The following is a 17,911-nucleotide window of genomic DNA, read 5'->3' on the forward strand; positions in this document are numbered from 1 at the left end:
TATATGTTTGTGTGTAAATGTATCTGTGTGTAGGTGTATGTATCTATACATATGTGTATATACAGGTATCTATGCATATGCTTGAGTATGTAATATACAAATATATTTATATTCACATAGACAACTATATTTATAAGATGTGATTCCATTGTTTAGCTACACTGCTTGAACATAGTCACCTACAGTATTAGATGATTTGGTTCTAGTGTTAGTGATTTTTTTTCTCTGGAGCATAAAATTCTTTTGGGAGAATAGTGTTGTATTAAGTTGTTAAGAGGTGGACAATTATCTGACTTCCAGAGTAATCCGTTTATTATAGTTAGCTGAGAAAGACGTAGCTGATGTGGTAGTTCTAATCAGTTTTATTTTCTGGATGCTAGGCAGTAGTGTGTCCTATTGTTATTACTGGAGATTTACTTTTCTTTGCATTTAACCCAAATTGAATGTTGCTTGCTGAGCATGGCAGCATGTGCTAAGTTTGTTGGATCCTGCTGCCAGCATGTCATTGTACTGATTGATTTGTGAGTAACGCACTTATTTTCATACACCTGTAGTTAATCTTCTTTTACTAGTATTCATTTTCTATCTAAACATTCATTTCCGACACGCCCAACTTATTCCATAATTACTTGGGGACAGTCGTGGATCTTAAAGGTGCCCTAGGGATCCATATGTCTTGTGGGGGGGGTCGGTTCTTTTATGTCCTGCACACTTGCTCTGTCACAGTGTTTGTGGTTAAGTGTGAGGAGCTGCATGTAGTGGGCTGTTGTGCTGTATGACCTCACGTCTGCAGCAGCTCAGCTGTGTTCACCTCCCTGTCTTCCTCTTTGAACCATGCTTTTTGCCCAGAGACATCCCCAGCCTCCAGGAGGGATCATTGCAGGAGACACCCACACATCTCCCTCCCCCGGATGGTGACACCCATCCCTTCCTGCTGCTCTTTCAGTGACTCAAACTGCTAGTCTGACTCTGGTTGTTAGGGTCGTAGTCAAGTGTAGTTTGCTTTGGACACCAGCAAACCCTGACATCACTGGTTGGCCATCGCAGGTGCAGCAAGTTGTCTTATCTTGATATTTTGTGTCGTCTTTGAAGTCAACAAATGCTAGTACAGCAATCTTTCATACTTAATAAATCTGGTGGGTAATAATATCTCTTATTTATAGATCCTTTAAAATTCAAAGAAATCTGTGGTTTTAGTAACGGTGTTTTATCAAGTAACTAGTTTCACAATTCCTTTAAATATGTTACCACTGGCATAGTGCCCGTGGCTTAGTTAAATTCTGCTGATGTACATTCTGTCCAATACAGACCTCTTTAGGTACTTGCAATTCCCATGTCGGGAGGGGGGGATTGTAATCATCCTTGACTGTGTATGGGGACCACACAAAAGTTGCTGCTGTTTGGAGAAAAATGAGAAAAAAATTATTAATTTCATGCATAAGATGTTTAACCTGAACAGGGCTGTGATAAAGCTAATAATGGCCTCTGCTCTCAACCCCACACTTTATAAAACCAGCCCTGCTCAGATGTGGTTGTGTACAGAAAGTTGCTGTAGGTTTGGGGGTCTGGGGATTGTCTGGTTACAACTACTTTAGTTTTCATCACAGTTTAACTCTAGAGATTTGCACAGGAAGACGTTCTTGAGTTTGGGCTGGAGACTATGAGGTCAATGTTTCTTTTACTTTTTTCTCAAAGACCTCAGAGGTGTACAATCAAGGTTACTAAGACTTGTGTAGGGGCAGTGTATTATCTAGGACCAGAGAAGTAGAATTTGGATGTTACTGTAATCATTTTTTTTCACTTTCTTCACAATTGCACATCAGACACATATACACTTGGCTGCCTTTAGGGGTGAGGATACATGTTTTTGATATATCTATATCTATCTATATATATATATATATATTTACATACACGTGTATGTCAGCAGTCACTTGAAATACATGACTATGGCAATTTGAACCTCTGTTTTATCTCAGTCTAACACGAGAAGAATGCATACAGTGACTGTTTTTTTTTTTGGTGGGGGGGCTTAGGGAGGCTGACAGTATTCCCAGATAGGAGTTGTGTATACTCGCAACAATTATCTTGTTAGTTTATTGTGAGCTACTGTTTTGTCAGCTTTGAACATTAAGCGTTGGGCACAACTTGTGTATTCTTTGAATGGAAAAAAAAAGACTTTAATTATTTTCTTACTCATGAGTTTTATTTAGGCCACTGTTGGCTTAAAAGGTTGGGAAATGCCCCAAAAAGCATCCAAGATTATCTATTACCCCTATGGCTACTGGGGGCACCAGCTTATTTCCTAAGTGGTTATTACCATATTGTCTGGTCAGGAAAAGTGTTTTAAAGGATGCAAGAAAAAAATAAAGCTGAACAATAACACTGAATTTCTTTCCTTAATCATAATTTCTTTTCAAGCCATCATTAGATGAAAAGGTTGTGCAAAAAGAAGAAAAAAATATAAAGTGCACTTCAGAGCATGCAGAAAGTTGTAAATTCTTAAAAAAGCTGAAGAATAAGGCAAAGTACAATAAAGGAAGAAAAAAGTAATGTGCGTAGTGTGGGGGAACCTGGGATGGGGGCAAACCGAGGTGAGCACTTGAGGATATGTTTGTGTATATGTATGGTGGGGAGTGAAACGGTAAGTAGTATTTAGTGCACCATTTCACCCAAGTCCAGCCCTGTACATAGGATTATTGTAATGTATGAATATTGCAACTAAATGTAAATGTCCCTTTGTGAGGTGGGCCAACATAGTGTGGTACATAGGCCTGTTGTAGTTAAGAGCAATGTAGCTACAGGTCATTCTGTGTGTACTACTCCTAAAACACTGTAGCATGAACCTAAAGGTTTCTTTGGAGGGGTGTCAGTGATAGGGTGATACTTGGACTGGAAGTTCCTAGGGGCCCCCAACTCGAAATTTGCTGGTGGGCCCCCAAAGTATTAATACTAGCCCTATGGTGGTGAAGCGGGATAAAATTTTAACCAGAGTGCCCATTCACATTTTTTTTATCCGACACATGTTACACAGTATTTTGGATATATAGATATATTATTTTTGTGTAGAGATAATAAGAAAAGGCATTCATTTTGTGACAGATTTCCATAAGAGTAGATTTGGTTTGAAATTTGATGTTATCGTTCATAGTGAAAGTATTCATTATTTGGATGTCAAACTTAAAGGTACTTGGGATGGGAAAATTAAGTGTTTTATAGAAAACCAACAAATAGTAGTGTGGCAAATACCCAGTGGCAAAGGAGACACATGGAGGCATGTGTCACCTTTCAAGTCATACTGAGGAGACTGAGAATATTAAAAATGACCACATTTGGTACTACATATCCAGAGCTTTTAACAAAATGGCAAAAACCTAACCTCGACACCAGTTTTAGTCATATTAAACTACTTGTGGAACAGTATATGGTGATAGAAACCGAATTGACGGTTGAAATAATAACTGTCCGAGGTGAATTAGAAAGATTAACCTTAAGTAATGATTTGGCTACATTTGACATGGAACTAATCACTAATATTTCACTTCTTGAATATAAGTTACTTCAAACCAAAAGGAAGGAGTTAGAATGAGACATTTTAGATTTTCAAGGTAATGTCATCAGTTGGCCGAGGGAACCAACCAGAAGAGAGAATTCCTCTATCACCCTATTGCGAGCAGCTCCGGTGAATCCGGCCCTCCCCCCGGAAATTCAGTCTGATACAGTTAAGCCCACAGAAGCAGAGGCGAATCCAGCTGCAGAAAGAGCAGTAGTAGATGGTTCTGGTTTTTTAGCCGACAAAGTACATACCATGAAGCCGGGACTGAATGTGGATGTGAGAAGGAAGAATCAACGAGCGGGAGAAGTGCAAGTCCCTTCAACTAGTTCGAACATCTCCCTCCCTTTTCCGTTGCCTATTTGGGAGCAACAGAGACAAGCATGGACAACCACGCCTCGAGCGAGGAAATGAAAAACCTCAGAGGAACAATACGAGTTCCAGAGGAAGGTACTGAGACATGTAAGCCAGACTTAAGTCATAAACAATTCTAGCTATGTTTTGAATGAAGCCTAATGCTCTTTGTTGATTATGGGATTATCCTTTATTCCTTCAATGCCAGTTAAAGCTGTGGACTTGATTATTGATATCAAAATGTTTATTAGGAATGTTAATTTTAAAATTGATGTTTAGAAATCAAAGCAGTAACGTGCATATGGTGCACAGGAAACCATCTACTTTTATACCACCAGTTAATCCAATGCTAGAGGCCTTTGAGAAGGCCTGTGAGAGAGAGTTACTGAATGTTTTTGAAATAGAAAAAGCAGATGTTAGAAGTGAGTTTTTTTAACATAACAACTAAAGAATTAGAAGCTCTGAAAACCCTGCAAGCTAATACCAACATAGTTATTAGACCAGCTGACAAGGGAGGGGCAGTCGTGCTTTTAGATAAAGAATATTATGATGTGAAAATAAAAGAAATGCTTAGTGACACAGACACAAATAAGGAATTGAATGGCAGCCAACTCAATAAGCTTTTTAGGGATGTCATTGGGGAATTATATGATCTGTTGATGTCCAATATTATTAACAATGAACTTTCTAATTATTTTTTAATAGAGAAACATTTGATACCAACATTCAGGGGATTGCCCAAGGTGCACAAAGATTTACTGAGACCACCTCTGCGACCTGTTGTGTCGAGCAGAGGTTGGCTGGATCTTGGCAGAAAAAATAATTCCACGAGTCTGGTGTAAATAAATTGAGTTTGTAGCAGCAATTAAGAAAGCAAGCAAGTACAGTAGAGTCATTTATCTGAACTAATTGGGACCTAGGGTAGTTTGGATAATCTCTTTGGATAATCAGACGTGTATTGAACCAGATCAAAAAACTTATAAAATTTTCTTTTTTTCTACATGCATGGAGTACACTTTTCAACCATTCAGTGATTCACGTGGACGATAAATATTATTTTTCACACACATGCGGGCTACAAGCTCAAAAAACAGGCACAAGCGAATAAATATAACATCTACATATTCAAACTTTATGATTTTTTCCTACCCAGAAGCTTTAAAAAGCTGCGTTCGGATAATTTACATTTGGCGTAATAAGACATTTGGATGATCAGCTCTCTACTGTAAGTGCTGGAGCTGAACTGAGCAAAGCTTATGATTCGTAGCAGCTGTATTGCTTCACAGAGGAGCAGACTTTGATGAAACTCGTAAAATATTTTCATTGACTTTTCTTTTCATAACATTGATGCCAGCATTTTTTTTTTTTTTTTTATTTTTTTGCAGATTAAATACACAGGCTTTAGAGATCGACCACATGAAGAAAGGCAAGCAAGGTTTCAAAATGCCTGCAGAGATGGACGATCAGAAATAGTAAGTTTTTAACCAAATTATTCTGGAAGAACTTGGACTGTATTGAACATTGTCATTTTGGTTTAAGTAGTTACTTTCTAAATATAGTTTTTATTGGATTCTTTCAACACCAAATCCCTAAACCATATGGGAGTTTTCCAACATGTGAAGTGACATAAATGAGTGGTAGAACATGTTGGTTAAATGTTAAGTTATGCAAGTTGTAATAGTAGAAACCTAGCTGTATTTTGCTTCTACAGAAGTTAGTCTGTATCGATCATTTGCATAGTTATATGTACAAGGCAAAGTTACTCAGGTTTATAGGTTGCAATAATAGCCCCCCCCAAAAAAAGGTCTGACAGTAGACGTATTTATATCTTTTCTACAAGAGCAATCTCTCCTGTACAGTAAATTAAGAAAAGGGGTGGCAAATGGGTGGGGCAAATAAGTACGAGAGAAAACTGATTTGAGCTTCAGTTGTTAATGCATTTTAAGTGTCACAAGGTTTGTTGCGTAACCACAAGCCATTTTGACAAAAAGTGATCATTATGACAAATGGAGCGTAAGATATAAAGCAAAAGTGTATCTGAATTCCAAATGAACTGAATGTCTTTACTGCATTCCTGTCCACATGAAGCTGTTCCGTCTCTATACCCCATCTTTCTCCTACTGTTCTTTGTGAACTGCTGGCTGTCATATATGGGGATTGTCAAAATGGATAAATCCGTAAATTTCACTAAGTTATAGTTAACTAGGAACTGCCCCCATACACTACTCATGGGAAAGCCTCAACCATGTGTTCAGACCAGCAATTGGCCATTGTGACCACTTATTCAACTCATCCTAAGATCCTGTATATTTCACTGTACCAGTTTTTTTAAAAAGACACAGTAGCCCGTCATTGCACATCCTGAAGTTAGCATATCCTATCTACTTATTTTTGTTTTCTCCCATTCTTCTCACTCAGCTGTATTCGCTCACCTGCCTTCATATATCCTAGTATTCTGTTATCACATTCTTTCCTCAAAAGGATATAACCCAAGGCTTATTGTTGTCTCTTCATGCCCTCTTCTCTCCTAACCCCCCTGTCTGCTCTATATCCCTTTTTCTGTGGCCACTCTGGTCAAATGAGTTGCCCTGTGTACCTCATTGTCCTTTGAATCAGATACACCCCTACAAAGAAAGTCTCCCAACATTTTGTTTTCCCTAACTACCACATTGTTAAATTGCTTCCTGTGATTCAGTGCTTCATCAACCCAAAACACCCCAATTTTTTTCATGATCAGTAACATCAATCTTCATTCTGCCCAACCCATGTTTCATGCATTGGTTTCAGTATTCCATCCACGGTCAGACTTTAGCTTCTGTCACATTAGTCCACTCACCCTTTAGAATGTGATGACTCCGTCTTTTAGTGGACATCCACCTTGTCCGTTAGCAAGGTGGACATCTCCACCTTGCTAACGGACAGACTAACCAGCAGCTCATCATTTTGCTTTGGCCAGTTATAGGTCTGTATGCACATTGTATTAAATCCATTGTACACTGTGTCTGCTGTTGCTTTATTTAATAGTTCTGTAGTTGTGACTGAATTTAAAGGCACATCATTCTGTTTTTAACTATAATCCACCAAATTCATTTATACTTAATCAGTGTTGAATTCATCTGGTTGTGGCATCTTATGCGTCTCTTCCCTGCCTTTCTGAAATGCACAGATATTTTGTTGTCCTGTGGTGTGAAGCAAGCAGTGCCTTAAAGCTGCAGAATGCACACATTAGAGAAAAGTAAATTGTAAATATGGCATATGTGTGAGCATTAAAATTTAGAATGTTCTTTGTATGGATCACTGTTGGATTGGAATTCCTGACATTTGGGAATTTGCAGGTGAGCTTCTGCATAACTGAACCAAATTCCAGACCTCTAGATATATATTCATTGGTTAATTCCAATCTGTGTAAGGATAAACAAATGTGTCTTCGATAAAAGAGGCAGTCTGTCCACGTTATCTTTGTTTTTTAATCTGTTTATTTATTTATTGCTACACGAATGTACACATCATGGTAAAAAGTTTGCAGTTCCTCAGGTTGCTGAGGCCAAATACTTTGAAAAGGTAAGTGTCCCAGTGAAGCATAAAAAAAAATCGGAAAAAAAATAAAGTGTAGGGGAAAAAAACAACCTTTTCATTCTCATTTTACAAACTTTAGGAGAAAGTAATGTTCTAACCTTATCCCCTTCTGCAGACATCCCACTAAAGGCCTGCAATCCAAAAGCAAGAAGGCATTTGAGAAACAAAAATAGCTGGGGAAAGACGAGATGGATAAAACTGTAAGCAGCAAAGCATCACGTCCTTGACTTCCAGTTCATATACATACACACTACCTGCTCCTCTGTCCCAGCCCTCCACTCCATAGGCTTTTCTGGGGGAGGGGAGGGCTTTTAAGCCCTTTCCTGAACTACTGATCAAGCATAATTTCTGACAGCTGGATGATGATAATTTCAAAAAGATAGTGTTCATATCCATCTTACCTTTTTGGGGATACCACCCATTCCAGAGGACCAAATGGAACTGGCCTTTCCTCTGACCAACCTTTAGTAGAAGGAGCCAACAGAATGGTTCTCAAAGGAGAGAGGTGAGGTCTCTACTTCCTTCTTTGTGGTACCTAAAAAGGACTAAGCTTGAAGGATTTGAAATTGGTCTGCAAGAAACAACTATTTTTGAAAGTTCCAAAACACAAGATGCTTCTCCTACAGTCCCTCCTTCCCAGTCCCTTTCATGTGGCCTTCCTACTGTTATTGGATCTGAAGGGTGTTTATCTTCTCATCCCAGTTTGTCTAGAGCATTGAAAGTGTCTAAGGTTCAAAGAAAGGGACCGCTGTTTCCAGTTTACTTCCTTATCTTAAGGGGGTCTTTGTGAATAGTCAAGTACTATAAAGTGTCTGGCACCCGCTATGGCTTATGAGGATAAGGTAAAGGGTGTGCATACTTCTGTCACACCAAAATGACCTCCACAGGCCTTAGCAGGGTGAGAACTCTGAGAGAAGCTGGAGGTAATAAGGGATTGTTTCCAGAAATCGGGGTTTTCCCTCAATCTCCCCAAATCAACCCTTGCCTAAGATGCAACCAGAGTCTTTATGGGAGTGAACTTGAACATGGTTGAAACAAAGTATATTAGTTGGAGGAGGAGGATGACATCTATTTGGAAACCATCTTTCAGCTGTAGGCTAGCAGAACTTTAGTGCTGATAGGGTGTGTGGCCTTAATTGTCCTGATAGTCAATTTAGGGAGGCTACAGATGAGGAATATGTAGTGGTTCTGGAAGGCCTCTTGAGTCGTCACTTGAAATCTGTGGACAAGAACCTACCATTGTCTTCATATGTCCAGTAGAATTTCACTTGGTGAGCAGTGCAGGTACACAAGAGCAAAGACCTGCCTTTTCCACTGCTTAAGTCCAACAAAGAGGATAATCAGTGCTTTGGACTTCATTTGGGATACCCATTGAAATGCCCCAATGGTCCAGAGCGGATGTTTTCCTTTGCAAAGTCGACTTCATATGAATCTAAGGAAAAGACCAGCAGTTATCCTAACTGTTCAGACTTTGAACAAGCTGTGGAAACTGGGAGTGTACTTTCTACTCACCATAGACATCACCACAATTGGTGCATAAACAGACAGGTTAGAACTTGCTCTTTCCCAACATGCAAATTAGCAGTGAAACCTGTCGTCACACTGCACAAGAAGGTATTTTTTTAAACACCTTTATTGAATTATCACTTGTGATATGGGCACATTTATATTTATATAAAAGTAATCAAACTGTATTAACACAAAATAAAAATAAAGTACAACAAAACCGCCAAACACTTTGCCGTAACCTTCACCAACTGATAAATTTTTCAAACCAATATTTTTTTTCAAAAAACTAAACTTTTTATACTTAAATCATTAGTACTTAAATCATTAGTACTTAATGAGCATATTTAAAGGGACAATTGACTCAATAGCCACTAGTTAAAATAGCTGTATGAAATATAGCAGCTATAGCTAAAATGAAAAATAATACAAATATAACAATAAAACAATAATAAGCAAATATAAATATATACTAATATAAGGTGAATAACTGAAATAAATAAAATCATTTTATACATGCTCAAAAAATTTTTTGAAAAATGCATGTATATAACATATATCCTAAATATTATATATTTATATAGCACAAATAAAAAATACAATTTAATAAAGTGGTTGTAGTATATTTGTGTGTGGGACATACAGATTAATAAATAAATAAATAAATAATTATATCTGTGCATGTGTGATGGGATAATAAAAATATATATCAATATTGTAGATAAAGTATATTATAATATCTAGCTGTTGTATCAAGGACAACTAAACTTTCCATATAAATGTATTTTATATCTGCGTATGTATGTATATTTGTTTACTGCTGAATATATAAAATATTTAAATGATGAAATAAATTAGCTGAAAGCTGAATGCATGTGGATACTAATGCTTATGTGTAAGAACTGATAGGTTAAAAAAAATGCTTAAAAAAAAACAGGAGACAGAGACCCCAATGAATGTCCTTAATAAGCAATAATATTAGCATTATTTATTATTTATTTTATCCCCACACACACAAATATACTACACACACACTTTTTATTAAATTGTATTTTTTATTTTATTTGTGCTATATATATATATATATATATATGTCACACACATGCATTTTTTTCAACAATTTTTTGAGCATGTATAAAATGATTTTATTTATTATTGTTATATTTGTTATTTTTTTTTTTTAGCTACAGCTGCTATATTTTCATACAGCATTTTTAACTAGTGGCTATTGAGTCAATTGTACACACAAACTGTATTAACAAGTTAAAATCAAGTTTAAATTAAACGTTATGCTTTACATTTATTGCTCTATATCTTGTAACCTAAGCAAATTTACATAAATTATTCAATTCCTGCCCCCTTTTTTAAAACGGAAACATCTTTATTAAAGCATCACTTACTACATAGGCAGTCATACATTTATATAAATGAAAACAAACCACACTGACACAATCCTAGTTGCAAGCATTTTACATGGCAAACTGTACTGATACACTCCCAGTTGCAAATATTATACATCATGTATAATCTACCCAATCATTTTTAGTCACACGTTACATAGCTCATTTAAGTCCTGCCCTCTATTAAACCTCATTCATCCCCTGTATGTATTGTTCCACAATTTTTTTCTGTGTAGTTTGCTCCTGATATTTTTTAAAGATCTCAACTCCAGTTGTTTTATCTCTGTTACTGTATTCGCTACTTATAATATAGTGGGTTTAGATTTTGATTTCCATTTTCCATGATTAGAGACAGCAAGGCCTTACCATGTCTAGGCAATTCTGATTCTGTATCATAGCTAGCTCAGAAAAGTCAAGTCCCTCGTCGCACCAATTTGCCCACCCAGCATCTTTGATAGTGCATCTCGCAGGGAGTCCCTAAAGTCCGCCAACTCACTGCACTCTCAGAAAATATGTTCCCCAATTAACTCTTTCTTCCCTGTCACACATCCAACATTTGCTTTCTACCTGAGGAAAAATTCTCTGGAGCCAACTTTGGGTATACAATTATATATGTAAACATTTCCAAACAAAAAATCCTAAATCTTCTGGAGTTTGTTGCATATTTGGGAGACATACATATATCTTCCCATTGTTTCTTTGTGAATTGCTTATCCATTCTCTTTTCCCAATCCTTTCTAACCTCCTCTGATAAATATTTTATATGCTGTAGTAATTTTTCCTTTTTAATGGGAGCTTCTGTTCCAGATTGTACTAAAACCTCTACCAGTGTTGGTCTTTTGTTTAGGACCCCCTAGTTCTTTCTCTTTGCCTATACTCTGATATCAATCCTTGGTAGGGAAGACAATCTCTAACCTGCAGTCCAAATAAACTCTTGGCATCTTTTCATTCTATCATGTTTCCCTGTCTAGTCATTTGCTACCAATACCTTGGTTCCTTTGACAGTTTTCATCAGTAAATTCCAACCCCCTCTTGCCTATTGTCTTTATCCCTAATTACAATCATCCCCATCGGCAAAATCTTCTTTCTCCATTCCCATGTTGGCTTAGTTCTTAGAATAATTTCTGCTACTTTATGGATGTAATATTCTGTATGATTATTGTTCTCCTTAAAGGCCTGCATCCAAAATCCCAGTCTGTCCTTGTTTCTTGATCTTCCCCCTTGTTCTGCACAAGCAGGTATTGAGCTCAGAGCAGTATATATCCCCATTGTGCTCCGCAGCATTATGGGTTACCTGAGCAGAACCCTGCCATGAAGTTGAGTGAAAGGTGAGCAAAGAAAGGTTCCTGTCCCTCACAGAGAGAGGATTCTGCTGTTAGAGCTGTTCATATATGTGGCATATTGCCATCTTCTGATCTGCTTGAAATATTTTGCAGTAGAGCTTGGGGGTGGTTGTGTTCTTCCATCGAAAGAATAAATTTCTGTATGTCTATATGTCTAATTTGAAGAGTGATGCAGAAGGGATACAAGGAGAATATGATCCTAGTAATGCTGTATTGACTTTGGCAACACCAGTTCTGCATTGTGCTTACAGTTAGTGAGGGGAACTGCCCTGTTTTCTATCAAAGAGCTTGGACCTGGTCATTCAGAGGTCCGACAGTCTTATTTGTCTAAATTTGAGGAGACTCCAGCAGAAAGTTTGGATGATCCGATGCTAATTCCTCTCATGCAGTTTTTTCTAAGTACATGCTTTGTATTTTTAAAGAAAGTAGAAAACATAATACAAGGCAGTCTTTTGTGCAGATTGCATTAGATTTTCTGTACTGTACAAAAAAATAAATAAAGGGATCCCTTGCAAGCAGAGGTACCAGTCATTCTCTTACTTGTTAGATCTGTTTTCAGCAAGATTGTCCTCTTAAAGTACCTCTGTTATCCATCTTGGTATATATGCCAAAGCAGCAGTTCTTGTGACTTAAAGAATTATGCAGTGTGTGTGTGTGTGTGTGTGTGTGTGTGTGTGTGTGTGTGTGTGTGTGTGTGTGTGTGTGTGTGTGTGTGTGTATGTGTGTGTGTGTGTATGTGTGTGTATGTGTGTGTGTATGTGTGTGTATGTGTGTGTGTATGTGTGTGTGTATGTGTGTGTGTGTGTGTATGTGTGTGTATGTGTGTGTGTGTGTGTGCGCTTGTGTGTGTTTGGGGGTGTGTGGTGGTGTGTGTGTGTGTGTGTGTGTGTGTGTGTGTGTGTGTGTGTGGGTGTGTGTGTGTGTGTTTTGTGTGTGTGTGTGTTTGGTGTGGTGTGTGGGTGAGGGTGTGGGTGTGTGTGTGTGTGAGGGTGTGTGTGTGTGTGTGTGTGTGTGTGTGTGTGTGTGTGTGTGTGTGGGACTTTAGACCACCAAGGAGTATTGTTCTTCCGCCTTAAGAACCCACATGAACTGGTTGCTTTGGTCTCCTTTAATGCTCTATTTTGGGTTATAATCATAGTAAGGGTTATAGCATTCGGGAGAATATCAGAACTACAAGCTGTAGTAATGCAAAGAGCTGTTCACAGAGTTACATGAAGATGTTGCCTGTTGCCATGCAAACCCTGTCTGCCAAAAGTAATGTCTGAAATTTACATTAAACAGACCATCCATTTACCTGTGTTTTTTTTTATAACCCCAGAATAAGCAAGAGATTTTTGCACCTTCTGGACATCTACAGGAATCTTATAAATTATTTGGCTAGAACTAAGTTGTTGTCTCTGACAGATTATTTATTTGTGGCCTTCACACAGGGAAGAAGGGCAAACTCTTTCCAAGTGGATAGGAAACTGCATTGTTTTTTTATGAGAAGTATGGGGGGGACCCCTCCAAGGCAGATTAAGGAATACTGTGGGAGGACAGCTGCCACTTACTCCACCTTCTACAGGAATGTTATGCTACAAAGCATTTGCAAGGCAGCCATGTGATGTTCATCGTTCATACAGCTGCAGTCATAACAGATGGGTTCTCCTGCCGTCAGGCGGGTCCTCGGTCGGCCGAATTCCAAAGTCTAGGTCCGGCGTCGGTTGTCGCTTCTTCCCTGACGTCAGTGCGACAGGGGTATAAAGGAACCAGCCAACGCCATTTTCTTCAGTCTTTCTTGCCACGCGGTGCCCGAAGCAGAAGCAGTTCGCAAGTGCCAGTCGGCCAGCTCCTGAAATTACTAAATTTGGAAACCAAAGTCTTCTTAAAAGCTAAGTACCCCGTTGGGGAAACTTTTCTTGTCTCAGACCGATGTCAGACAAAGTTAATAATTGTATTTCTTGTGGGAAGCAAATACCACATAAGGATTTCCATTCCCTCTGTATTCCTTGTTTAGGCCCAGACCATGACGTCTCGGTCTGTCGCTTTTGTGCTACATTCAACAAACGCACTATTAAGCGTCGGGCGGAGTTCGCCCAGCATTATTTTGGGAAAGCATTTAACTATACTATGTTGTCGGATACTCCAACTCCGGTTTTGTCTAAAAAACGCAAAGACAAGGACCGACACATGAGGTCCGCGGCCTCTACCGACACCACGCCAAAGCCGACTACACGTGGTCCGGTTCTCAGTGAGGCGCCTACGCAGCCCCTGATTACCGACGACACTTCTTTGACGGTGTCTCCTGTACCCGAGGTCACAGGCTCCTCGGCCCACACCCCGACTACAGATACCGAAGCCACTCTTGGCGTTGAAACTCAGAATGTGGACAGGTCCACCTCCACTCAAGGTGTCTTCAGACCTTCCTCTTCTTTCTCCATCAAGGCTTTCACAAAGTCTAAAGCAACCATGCACTCTAAGAGACCAGCTACTCAGGGCCCATCTCCAGGCCCCATGCCTAAGAAACAGATGCTTAAAATGGCTGAGGATTTAATTACTCTAATCAGAGGTTCTCAGCCCCCACCAGACAAAAGGCCCAGAGTGGAGGAAGATTCCCCCTCCTCTGATCAGGGCTCCATTATTTCAGAGCACTCTGATGATGAGGAACATTCTTACTCCCCTTTTGAAGACTCTGATGCGGAGGAGTCCATCCCTTCTGTATCCCCCCCTGAGGATTTCTCATTTGGGGAAACTTTGCATACCTTAAGGGAACACTTCCACTGGGAAGGCCAGGATTATTCAGATTCCAAGAAAAGGCTCAGGGAATTTCTCTTGTTACCACAGCATAGGCCTCTGGCTATACCTCCTGTCTTGGACATCCTAGATGATGATTACTCGGAGGCCTGCCTTAACCCGGACTCTCTACCTCCAGCTCCAGTTAAGCCTGACAGGTACTACAGGGTTCCTGACTCTCACCAATTTCTTTACAAAAGCCAAGCTGCTGACCCAGAAACCATCTCACAGGGCCCCAAGGGAGTTGAGGCTTCCATTGCCAAAAATCCATTGCCTTCCGAGAGAGATTCCAGATCCTTAGAAAGGTGGGGAAAAAAGGTATATACCTCGGCTACCTTATCCATGAGGGCCTTAAACTGTCAGTTTCATATGCATAAATACCAACAGTTTTTGTTATCACAATTGAAGAGTAAAATGTCACAACCTGAACAACCAGACTTGAAGGAGTTGCAGGATTTGATGCATAGTGCAGAACAAGTGGCTAAGCATACCTTACAATGTGGTTTTGATGCTCTAGAGGCCTCATGTAGAGCTGCTGTTACAGGATCAGTCATACGTAGGCATGCCTGGCTCAAGGAACAAGCCTTGCCTGATCATGTCAAAGCTAAATTACTAGACGCCCCTTTTCAAAAGGATGTACTATTTGGTGCTAATGCTGAGGAGGTATTAAGGAAAATGGAGGAAAAGGCTAAATCGATGCAAACTGTGAAAGAATTTCTACAGGTACAACCCCCACGTTTTAGTAGAAATTGGCCTTCCAAAAACTGGTCCTTTCCTGCCACAGACAGACCTCAAAGAGGCAGATACAGGCGCCCGAGGGGCAGAGGACAATCCCAAGGATCGTATAGAGGCAGGCAATGGCAAGCTCCTACACAAAGAGGTGGTGAGGACAACTCACAATCCTTCAGAAAGCAAACCCAATGACTTTCCCCTTTGCATGCCAACCAGGTTTCAAATGGCAGCCCCCTTAGGAGGAAAGCTGGCATTATTTTCAAAAAATTGGCATGTTGTCACAAAGGACAAATGGATCCTGGACATTATAAACAGAGGCTACAAATTTCATCTTCACACCTTTCCAAAAATGAGAGGCATGCCAAATCTGCCACACAATCAAAAGGCAGAGGCACAAAAACAAATTACAGATCTCATACACATGAAAGCTATTCAAGAGGTACCTACGCACGAACAAGGTCAAGGTTTTTATTCCAGGCTATTTCTGGTGCCAAGGAAGGGAAAAGATTGGAGACCTATTTTGGACCTATCCATCCTAAACACATTTCTACTCGTACCAAAAGATGCTCACTCTACAGCAACTTCTTCCCATGCTGGGCAAGGAGTCTTGGCTGGTAACATTGGACCTCAAGGAGGCATACCTGCATGTCCCAATCAGACAAAATTGCAGAAGGTACCTCAGATTTCTTGCAGGTTCAAATTATTATCAATTCTCTGCATTGCCCTTTGGCTTATCTACTGCGCCCAGAGTATTCATGAAATGCCTGGCATCAGTAATTGCCTACTGTAGACTTCAAGGGATACAAATATACCCCTATTTGGACGACTGCCTGATCCAAGCGGACAGCAAGCACATTCTTCTGAAACATCTGGCTTATGTAATAATGTTATTGAAATCTCTGGGATACACAGTCAACAAAAAAAAATCAAGGCTAATACCCTCTCGGAAGATAATTTTCCTGGGTGCCAATTTGGACACAAACACCCAGATGGCCTACCTCACGCCAGAGAAGCAGGGGCAACTAATACAATACTTCAGAACGCTAGCAAATTGCACCAGGCTGACTGCAAGGAAAATCCTGCAGGCTCTGGGATTCATGGCATCTTGCATCTTACTAATCCCATGTGCAAAGCCGCATATGAGGAAACTACAATGGTACCTGAAAAACATATGGTCTCAACACAGCCACAGTTTGGAAACAATAATACCACTAATTCCATGTCTGCAAAAGGAATTTCTGTGGTGGGCTCACGCATGTCAAACAAACACAGGTATTCCATTCAGCAAGCCTCAAGCAAATCAAGTCATCACAACAGACGCCTCTGACTACGCCTGGGGGGCGCACATGACAGATCAGTGCATTCAGGGCAAATGGTCCCAAAAAGAAAAGCACCTTCACATCAATCAAAAAGAAATGCTAGCAGTAATAAATGCTATTATAGCTTTCAAGGACCTTCTACAACCAGGTCAATTATTGATAAGAATGGACAACACCACAGTTATGTGGTACATAAACAGGGAGGAATACATTCTTACCCCCTATGCAGACTGGCCATGTCACTTTGGAACATGGCCATGGACTTACAAATGGAACTACAAGCACAGTACTTGCCAGGCAAGGAAAACACGCTGGCAGACAACCTAAGCAGGAATATGACAGATCCACACGAATGGAGATTGCATCCAAAAGTTTTTACAGAAATAATCCAAGAATGGGGAAGGCCAGACATAGATCTCTTTGCCTCCCACAAAAATCATCAATTGACAAAATTCTGCTCAAGGATCTTTCATCCAAAGGCCTGGAGAGTGGACGCTCTTTCTTTCAGTTGGGCATCAGTGACAGTTTATGCCTTCCCTCCTCTTCCTCTGCTGCCCAAAGTTCTATTAAAGACCAAAGCAGACAGACCAAAGATGATTCTCATTGCTCCGGACTGGCCAAGGCAACACTGGTACCCACTCTTGAGGAGCCTGACGCATTCCCCACCATGGACCCTGCCTCTAATGCCTCTTCTTCTGACTCAACACAGTTTCAAAACTCTTCACAGCCAGCTAAAAACACTCAATCTAGCCGCATGGAAGATTCCTTAGCATCTCAACAGGCTCTACTCTCTAAGGAGGTGCAGGATGTCATTTTGGAGGCCAGAAGGCCATCAACTAGAAAAGCTTACTCCGCAAAATGGAAATGTTTTTGTGTCTGGAATGAGAAAAAGGGCCAGGATCCTAGAAAACTGAATTTACCTCAAATACTACAATATTTGTCTGAACTGCTAAGCAGTGGACTTTCTTTCTCCTCCATCAAAATACATGCCTCAGCCATTTCTGCAGAATACAACACTGATCCACCTTTATTCTCTCACCCTCTCTTAAGACAGTTCCTCAGAGGGGCTAAGAATTTAAGGCCTCCAAGGAAACAACCAATACCTGCTTGGGATCTTAATTTCATTCTGGAAAAATTGACCTTGCTTCCCTTTGAGCCAGCTGCCTCATCGGATTTGCAATATTTGTCCTGGAAAACAGCTTTCCTTCTGGCTATCACCTCAGCTCGTAGAGTTTCAGAACTACAGGCTCTCATGGCTGTCCAGCCTTTTATCATCTTCCATCAGGACAGTTTCCTTACGAACCAACCCGTCCTTCATGCCTAAAGTGGTATCCAGGGTAGCTTTAAATCGGGCCA

The 17,911-nt window shown here is 39.9% G+C and overlaps 1 protein-coding gene across 2 annotated transcripts in view; it reads left to right on the plus strand.

Annotated features, from left to right (window-relative positions):
• CBFB (core-binding factor subunit beta) overlaps positions 1-17,911 on the plus strand; it is a gene marked incomplete at its 3' end in the record, with an annotated part of 1,040,029 nt that overhangs the window by 99,409 nt on the left and 922,709 nt on the right. For both annotated transcript variants that reach the window (XM_044081839.1, XM_044081840.1), the window contains 1 exon segment: positions 5,293-5,379. In XM_044081839.1, the coding sequence (XP_043937774.1) occupies positions 5,293-5,379 (87 nt within the window).

The sequence above is a fragment of the Protopterus annectens genome, chromosome 8.part1 (assembly GCF_019279795.1).
Source record: "Protopterus annectens isolate FY-2018-M chromosome 8.part1, PAN1.0, whole genome shotgun sequence".
Taxonomy (NCBI): Eukaryota; Metazoa; Chordata; order Ceratodontiformes; family Protopteridae; genus Protopterus; species Protopterus annectens.